General features: G+C 35.2%; 1 protein-coding gene across 1 annotated transcript; it reads right to left on the bottom strand.

Annotated features, from left to right (window-relative positions):
• On the bottom strand, positions 7,268-9,235 carry LOC107647727. The gene is made up of 5 exons (XM_016351780.1): positions 8,970-9,235; positions 8,438-8,913; positions 8,073-8,110; positions 7,552-7,947; positions 7,268-7,465 (listed from the first exon to the last, which is right to left on the bottom strand). Exons 1-5 carry the CDS (start codon positions 9,233-9,235, stop codon positions 7,268-7,270), a joined length of 1,374 nt encoding a protein of 457 aa, XP_016207266.1.

Below are 10,007 nucleotides of genomic sequence, written 5' to 3'. Positions count from 1 at the left end.
AATAATAAATTAAAAAATATAATAATAAATACGTTAATTTACTCAGCAATATAATTCATGGAAAAAATTAGCATGAGCATATAGAAATTATTAATGCCATATAAAAATTATATGTTTGGAATTTGTTCATGTGTGATGAATGAGTTTATATATAAACTGAATTTGAAAAGTTGTTAAAGAAATAACTGACAAGTGATGTTCATACTTCTGCTTTCATGTTGTAGTTTAACAAATTTTAAGATTGATTTTTGAATTTTTTTTTAGATAGATTTGCAGATTCTGATTTTGGGATGTTCCAACGACAACATGAAGTCATATTTTAAAAATTTGCAAATAGAGTATAGGGAGCAAAACATGTTCAACAATTGTAACACAATAAGAATGACTAATACATTAGCTTAAAATGAGAAAAAAAGAAATAGTAATAATTGAATTGGACTTTCAAAAGATATATGATAGAGTCAAGTGGAGTTTTGTAGACATTGTCCTGCAGAAGATGGATTTTGGCTGAAGGTGAAAGGAATGGGTTATGGAGTGTGTCGGCACAACCTCTATGTTAGAGTTGATAAATGGTTCACCAACGAAGCCGTTCAGGATGGAAAGAGATCTGAGACAAGGTGATCCTCTATCTCCATTCTTGTTTGTGCTTGTTGTTGATGTCTTACACAGAATGATTGGAGAGATAGTTAGAAATGGCCGGATAACCCCTTTACTCGTTGGGAGAGACAACATTGAATTGTTACATCTTCAATTTGCTGACGACATTGTGTTGTTCTGTCCGTCGGAGGAGGAGTCCATTAAAAATTACAAAAAGCTTCTACGATGCTTTGAGTTAATGTTGGGTTTAAGTATCAATTTTGACAAGTCCAGTTTGATCCCAATCAATTGTGAACAACAGTGGATTTGAAGTATGTGCAGTTTGCTGGGGTGCAAGGAAGTTACTCTTCCAGTTAGATACCTTGGCGTCCCTCTAGGAGCTAACCCGAGGTTGGTTAAGACTTAGAAGCCAATTATAGACAAAGTGGAGGAAAAGCTCAGCTTGTGAAAATCTAAGGCACTGAACAAAGCCGGAAAGTTGGTGCTCATCAAAACAGTACTAAATAGCTTGGCGGTATATTACTTAAGCTTATATAAGATGTTGAAGGCTGTTGCGGAGAAGCTGATTTCACTACAGAGAAGGTTCTTGTGGAGTAAGGAGGATGGCAGGAATGGTATGACTTTGGTTAGTTGGGAAGTGGTCCAAGTCCCAAAAAAGTTGGGTGAGTTAGGTGTTGGAGATGCGATGGTTCGTAACACAGCACTACTGTTTAAGTGGTGGTGGAGGTTCTCAAAGGAGGAGTGTCTGTTGTGGAAGAAGGTGGTGTGCTCGTGTAACAATCTCTCTCCTAATGCGCTATTATCAACCCAGACATTACTTACTAGAGGGGGTCCATGGAAGGACATATATCACCTGCAAATAAAGGAGCAATATATAAGAGACAAGATGATAACTGGCTTGTCCATGGAGATTGGTGATGGAAGAAGAGCTCACTTTTGGGAAGATATTTGACTAAGTGGTGTGATAAACCAATATTTTATGATTTATCTTGTGCTCAAGTGAGTGGTTTTTATCAATTCTTCACCCACTTATTCATATAATTTGCATGGTTTTACAATTCCTTCCTCATTCTATGATATGTGTGAAAACATGTTTCCCATGCCTTAAAAATGTTAATTTTAATTATCCTTTATTACCATTCGATGCCGTGATCTGTGTGTTTAGTATTTCCAGGCTTTATATGGCAGGAATGGCTCAGAGGACAGAAAGAAAACATGCAAAAATGGAAGGAACGCGTAAAATGAAGTTTTGAAGGAAATGACAGCGACGCGCGCGCATGGACGACGCGGACGCGTGCCTAGCGCAGAGCACGAGCTACGCGTGACAAGGAAAATCTCCAAACGACGCGCACGCGTGACCTGCGCGTACGCGTGACAGACGCCACGTGCAGAAAGTTGCAGAATTCGCCCCAACGATTTCTGAGCTGTTTCTGACCCAGTTTTCGGCCCAGAAAACACAGATTAGAGGCTATAAATTGGGGGAATCAATTCATTCATATACACACAACATTCACAATTCACAATTTTAGGTTTTAGATGTAGTTTTCTAGAGAGAGAGGCTCTCTCCTCTCTCTTAGGTTTTAGGATTTAGGATTTCTCTTAGTTTTATGATTGTTTCTTCTCAATTCCAGGTTCAATGTTCCTTTAATTTATATTCTCTTCTACTTTTATTTATCCTATTACTTTGATTTGTTTATTTTTTCAATATTGGTTTATGAACTCCATGTTAGAATTGATTTTCTTATTTAATGCAATTTGAGATATTTCAGATTTATGAATGCTTTCTTTAATTTATGTTATTGATGTTTTTAATTTAATTTAGATTTTTTTTCCCTTTGACTTTGGTTGAGTAATTGGTGACACTTGAGTTATCAAACTCTTTTGTTGATTGATAATTGAAATTTGCTGGTTGATTTGGATCCCTCTAAAGCTAGTCTTTCCTTAGGAGTTGACTAGGACTTGAGGAATCAAATTGATTAGTCCACTTGACTTTCCTTTATTTAGTAAGGGTTAACTAAGTGGGAGTAATAAACAATTCTCATCACAATTGATAAGGATAACTAGGATGGGATTTCCAATTCTCATACCTTGCAAGGGTTTTCATGATTATTAATTTACTTTCTTGCCAATTTATTTTCTTGTTCCCTATTTCAAAAACCCAAAAAGATACTTTTCCATAACCAATAATAAATCATACTTCCCTGCAATTCCTTGAGAGACGACCCGAGGTTTGAATACTTCGGTCATCAATTTTATTAGGGGTTTGTTACTTGTGACAACCAAAACTTTTGCACGAAATGATTCTTTGTTGGTTTAGAAACTATACTTACAATGAGGTTTTATTTGTGAAAATTCTTTACTAGCAGAAATTCTCTCGTCATGGTGGCTCTCTGAAGGATAGGTTTCCAATGCTTTTCTTGATTTCAATCTAAAAAGGACCAGTCATAGGGGTGTGTGGCTTTTGAGATGAGATAGAGTGGATTTGGAACTTCCAGTGGAGGCGTGAGCTTTTCCAATGGGAGTTGGAACTTGTAAACCAGTTACATGACACTCTAAGGCCGATTAAACTAGCTATTGACAGAGAGGATAGAGTGGTCTGGAAGTTTGATAAACAAGGTATTTTTTCTACTAACAATTTTGTGCAGGTGTTACAGGCAGAAACGCTTCCAGATAACGTAATAAGTTATAGTTTCACTAAGACTATTTGGAGAGGGTTAGTCCCCACAAGAGTTGAGCTGTTTGCATGGTTTGTCTTGATAGGCAGAGTGAATATAAAGGAAAGATTAGGTCGTCTCGGAATTATAAATCCGAATGATAATGTGTGTCTTTTGTGTAATAAGGATATTGAATATGTTCACCACTTGTTTCTTTGCTGCGACTTTACTTGACAGGTGTGGTGCGCTTAGTTATCTGATCTTGGCAGACAATGGTCCTTCCCGGGTACAGTAAAGGAACACTTTTTAAGCTGGACAGGTGTAACTTTTAGGAAGGAGGAGCGTAAGAAGTGGTTCATAATTTTCTTTACGGTAGTTTGGAACATCTAGTTGAAAAGAAACAGGAGGTTATTTCAGAATACAGCAAAATGTGTAGAGGAAATCATCGATATAACTCTTCTCAACTATAAGGAGTGGAGGAGTCAGGATCCCTTTAGTTGTTGATAGCAATGTTGGAGATAACATTAGGATAAATTTTTAGGTGTTTAAAATAGGTGTTATTTTATTGTTTTACAGACTTGTTCGCGCCACTTTCAAGTTGAGCTTCTTTGTTTCAAAAAAAAGAAAAACAAATCTTTATTCTAAACGAATTATTTGTAAAATCTTCGAATATTATATAGCTTTGTAAAACTAAACTTTGAATAAAAGTTGGATAATAAAAAAATTTTAGAATGCATAAATTACTAAAATACATAAATATTACTTGAAAATGAATTCAAATTCTTTAAATCTTGGTGGAGCATAAAATTAGATTACTGGCCTCACGCTAGGGCTAAAAATGTTCTAGCAAAGAAAAAAAATTTTTAGATATAGCTCATCTAATTCTTTAGCGGTTTGCTTATACTCCTAAAATGTCACGAGTTATACTTCGAATAAGCAGAACAAAAAACGTGAGTATCTATAAAAGGTATTTTGACATTCAAGTTAGTATTTGAAAGAATGAGTATAAAATTAAGAAAATAGATTTAGAACGTACCTCTCTTCTTATTGTTCATTCTTTTTATAATTTGTACATATCTTATAACCGTTTGCTGGTAACACTGTTTCATAATAAAGAATATAAAGACTTTTATTTTCGCTAGTTACGGTATTAATCATATATCGGTTTTGATATCTGAACTGTTCAATTATAATTAATTTAAACTAATTTATTTCATATTTTTTGCTCAATGAGAAAATTGATAAGATTTTTTTAGGAAAAAATAATACATAACTTGACTAACTGTTATCTTTAAGTTCAGTCTGGAGAATTAGACTGTAACAACTATCATTAATTTGAGCCTTTAAAAAAAATACTTTAATCTCAATATCTCATTAAACAAAATTTTATGCTCCAAATTTTAAAGCATAAAAAACTTCTACATACCCTTTTATTAAACAAAAAATCATTAAAAACTCTGTATTGTTGGACAAATTGTTGACAATTATTCCTTTTTAATTTGCTGTTGCATGTGTTGTCCTGGGTATGTTGGTGTTATCAAGCATCAACCACCTTAAATGATGCTATTTAATTAAAAAAGATTTAAAACTATTAAAAGCTATTTTAATCTATTAAAATTAATTGTCACTTTCGTTTGATGATGGGAGCTGAAAATGGCTATGGAACTTTAATGAACATGACCAACCTACTCTGCAAAAAATAAAAGAGAAATAGTTAACAAAGTATAGTCGTAAAACCAATTTTATATTAATATATTAATTAATAGGTAAATGAGTGTTTATTATTTATTTGTTAATTGTTATATCAGATACATACTATATATACTATGATATCATGATTTATGGAGAAAAATATTTTGAAAGATAGATTCGCACGTAACCTTGATTGTCACTTAATCGAATCGAAGTGCATTATTCATTTCAAAATAATATTAATAAATGTATTCATAAATTAGTGTGTAAATTCAACATTTTTTTTAAGTAATGTATTTTACAGAAAGATTATCTTTTGTATTTTAAACAATTAATTTAAGTATTTCTTATAATTCAATATTCTTTGATTTGATATTATTGTTACAACAACTCATCAAATTATATCAGAATTAATCATTTAATCATATGTTTGACAACAACTCTTCTGTCGTAGCTTGTGTTGGTCAATTGTCAACGTATAATGATTGTTCAATATATAAATATAAAATTATAAATCATTAATTATTACAAATTCAAGTGTTACAACAATGAATACAAGCTAGCTCACTCTCGTTAGTGGTTATTACTTCTAGACTCTACTTTCTTCTAGCTCTCTTATTAGTTTAATGTATTATAATTTATTATTTATTACTAGCTAAAACCATGTTAATTAGAGCCTTAATTGATACTAAAATAAGTACATAGCAGTGATAATATACTTAATTAATTACTCATACATATTTTTTTGTTATCAAAATGTAGACACTTTAACTATTCTTTTTGTTGTCTATCTGAAATATTTATTTTATATAGAGATTAAATTTTATGAACCTTAGAATACATAAATTATTATTAAAATGTTCATTTTTTTAAAAAGAAAATACTTGAAATATTATTATTAATAGGCTTAAATAAATTTTTCACTATGTTTGGATCAATAGAAATTAAAAAGAAAGAAAATACAAGGAAAGAAAATTGATGGAAAATGAAATTTTTCTTTGATTGGCAGAGCATAAAAATTGGATTAAAAGGGAAAACAATAGCGTGGAGCCCACATCCAAGTTTTCTCTTCAAACCTGTGAAGAAAACTGCTGAAAGTTCTAAAATGAAGGTGAAATTACGAGTTAAATCCCAAAGTAGTTCATGAGATTCACGATTTACATCAATTTAGTCCCTGATTTATTAATTGCACCATTTATGTCCCCGACTTTGTTAAAATTGCACCAGGATCGTTCCTCCCCATATCTCCGGCCAAATTGACTGCCGCCGACAGTGACATGGTGCTGAGATGCCACGCTAGCGTAGATAACGGCTAGCTAAGGTGGCAATTGAATCTGTTTGATCCAATCTGGTCTCTTTACCTAGTTTTAACCCTATTTTCTAGCATGACATCGTTATCCCTCTTCATCTTTTTGTCTCTTCCCAGCAATGTTCTTCTTGTCTCTGCCCAATAACGTTCTTCTCCTGCTTCCTTTTTGTTACTCGTGGAACTGAAATGAAAACTATGATTGGGTGTCCGAGCCAGGGTCAGGGAAGCTCTACACGATCGACGACGAGAACGCGGAGTCGGACCAGACCGTCGCGGGTGCCAGAGCGCTGTGGATGCGGCTGCCGGCCCGTGCTTCGTTGGTCCGGAACAAATACCAACCCAGATAAGCCCTTCTTTGATTGTCCGAATTACAATGTGAGTTTTTGGTAAGAAAAATTGTTTAGTAATTTTCTGTTCTTTACTTCTTATCATATCTCATATTCAGACTAGGGACAAAACATGGTGTGAATTTTTTCTCTGGGGTGATGATGTAGAAGAAGAAGAGAAACATGAAGGAAGAGTGGATGCAACTGCAGTTGACAATGAGCAAGTGAGAGTCAATTTAGCCTAGAGGATTGAAAAATTGGAAGCTGAAGTGAGGACCCAAAAATATATGATACAATTCTTAGGCATAGTGGTGTTGTTCATTATAGTTGTTGTATTTATGACATTGAAGTTCTGACAATGTTATGTTGTATGTAATGTGTTCATGGATGAATAAAAGTAAGAGTTGGTTTTTTATCTTCAGTTATATTATGCCCTATTTTTGATAGACTAGTTATCATAAAGAGAAATAATTACAGATCATCTGAGTAGCAAAGATAAACATATCTGAGTAGCAAAGATTAACATGTTTGAGTTACAAACATTAAAGGAAAAAAAGAAGTGCCACATCTAAGATATCAAGGTTGGCAATACAAAAATTTTGACAAGCAACCTACACAAAGCTACTATCTATTAACTGCCTTTAACAAAACAATCAAGTACTGTCCTAAACATCCTGATGTCAAAGTCATCAATTGTTCTTTTTTCTTGGTGCTCTGAAACCGGGAGTTGGAACAAACTTCATAAAATTGGCCAATCTGAAAGATGTTGCCTCATTGGCTCCTTGCATTGGATTCACACAAATAGATTGAGGTGGTGGTGAGCTCCTCCTTTTAGTGGGTAACTTGTCCGGCATTGATGGTGCAGGTGCAGCAGATCCTATTATGTCCTACAGCAGAAAAATAGCTCAACACATGAGCCCAGATAACAACAAAAATATATTTTGCTATGTTGTGACGTCAAGAACTGTATTACATGTGATCCTTCGTAGTTTGGTTGTGATATCTCAATCTCCACAGCAGGAGGTTTATCAACTGGTGCAGCAGCAGTATGAGGTTGAGGGCCAACTTGTGAAGCAGAAGCAGCAGTATGAGGTTGAGGGCCAGCCTCTGAAGCAGCCTTTGATTTGGCTTTATCTGCAGCAGCCTTTGCAGCTGCAACAGCAGCAGCTACTTCATCCAGTCTCTTCTTTGAGCACCCTCTCTTAGTATGCCCTTTTACCCCACAATACCTACATGTGAATGGCTTCAAAACCCTTTTCAAACTTCCACTTGGTTTGGCTTTCTTGTTACCATTGTTCCTCTCATCAGCATCTTTTCTCCTTTTTTTTGTCAGAGCTCCACGCCTCCTCCTAATGTTAGGGGCCTGTGGCTGAGTGTACATGGATTCTCCCACAATGATTGGCCAGAAAGAGGGTTAATGTGATAGGCATAAGTCTTATTGTATGCCTCCATAGTACACAGTTGGTGACAAAAGTCTTCCGACCTCTTGTTTACCCTTGCAAGGGCAGCACAGGCATGAACACAAAGAATGCCTACAGTTAGTAACACAAATGCAGAGTAAGACAATCACAGTCCTCAAAGTACACAAATATTAATAATTAAATTAAAGAGATTGATAAAGGTCACCAGTCAGCATCCAGAATTAACAAGTGCATAGTCTTTTTCCAAGATCTATGACCATGTTTGTTGGATGGCCATGAACCTCGAATTTTTCATAGTCTTCATCACCGGTCCAGATAGGCATCTAGTTCTTTGATTCTTTTCTGATTTTATCTAGACGACTTTGAATTACAGGAGGGAGTATGCCAACATGATTTGTCAATTTTACCTTATTCTTTGCAATAGTTTTCACCACAAACATTCTTCGCAATAGTTCTTAGCAGCAGCATATGCACCTCTCTTGACTTCTTTTAGTTTCCTATTTCTCAGTTTGGACATACTTGCATTGTCTTCACTGTTAGAACTGTCTTCTTGGATTTGCTTAAAGGAACTATCCTTTGAACTATCATCATCACTGAAGTCATCATTTACAATTAAGTCAACATGAAAAGCTTCCTTGCCCTTATTAGCAGACCTTCTATATGTTCCAGCAGTTGAAGATCTTGTAATTCTCTTAGGTAAGAATTGAGGTTTGGATTTCATTTTTGATTTGCCTTTGACTTTTGCTGTGGAGCATGCCTTGGTAGGCTCTCTCAGCTTGGTTTTCAGGCTTGGGTTGGGCTTCTGAATGGATTTTTCAGTCAGTTTGAGTTTGGAGATGGATGTTGGGTTGTGCTTTGACTTAAGCTTGGGCTTTGATTTAGAATTGGACTTCAGAATGGGTTTGTCATGAGCCCTAGCAGGATTTGAATTGGGGGTTGTGTTATCATCAATGGGGTTTGGAATAGTGACAGGGTTGGTTTCAAGGGGGTTGGAATAGGATTGTTTTTGGGGCTTGGGTTTGCATTTGGGATGTGATTCGATTTTGTAGTTGGGTTTGATGTGTTGCCATCAGCTTTGGGACCCTCACTAGTGTTCTTCTTGCTCACCAAGTCTCCCTCACAAATGTCATCAAGCCATACTACAACTTCCTTCCCTGCAATCACCTCTGGTGTGGACACCCCATGCTCAAAATACACATCAACAACTCCATCATTCTTCTGTGCAGCAAAACACATCTCTCTTAACTCACCATCACATGTAAGAGCCCTCAGTCCACCATCTAAACTCCTCTCTGGAGGCAGCCACTAACACTGAATTATGTTGTCATACCCAAGCTCCTTGTAATAGTTCCTTACAAAGAATACATCCAACGTGTCCTCATCTAAATCTCCTAAGCAAGTTCTGTTATCTGGTGAGTACACTAGTATTCCATTATCATTTTTTTAAAATGTTCTCCCATGATGGAACATGATATTAGGGGTGTTATCGGTTCGGTTTTTACATAATACCAACCAATCGGTTTGCTATCTGCGCAACAACCGAACCGAACCGAACCGAACCAAAAGCGGTTTGGTTCGGTCGGTTTTTTCGGTTTTTAAATTCTAACTAATAAAAAATTAATTTTAGTAAAATGATGTTCAAAACAATCAATAAATTGAAATAATATTATATTACATTCAAATTCAACACAATTTCAACTCATTCCAACAACTAAACATAAAACAAACACATTTATTAAGTCTAAAATTTCCATTCAATGTATTACTAAACCACTTATGCGGTTCGGTTCGGTTCGGTTCGGTTTTTGCCGAGCCAACCAAAAACCGAACCGAACCGATCGGTTTACACCGGAAAAAAACCAAAAAAACCGATTTTTTTCGGTTTTTATTCGGTTGTTGTAAATTTCGGTTCGGTTTTGCGATAAATTTCGGTTTGGTTCGGTAACTTACACCCCTACATGATATCCATCAAAGTCTCCATCTGCATTATGCAAAAAACCAAATTCAG

Source organism: Arachis ipaensis, chromosome B06, assembly GCF_000816755.2.
Source record: "Arachis ipaensis cultivar K30076 chromosome B06, Araip1.1, whole genome shotgun sequence".
Taxonomy (NCBI): domain Eukaryota; kingdom Viridiplantae; phylum Streptophyta; class Magnoliopsida; order Fabales; family Fabaceae; genus Arachis; species Arachis ipaensis.
The sequence above is the reverse complement of the archived record's forward strand: the minus strand, read 5'-3'. Positions and strand labels throughout refer to the sequence as shown.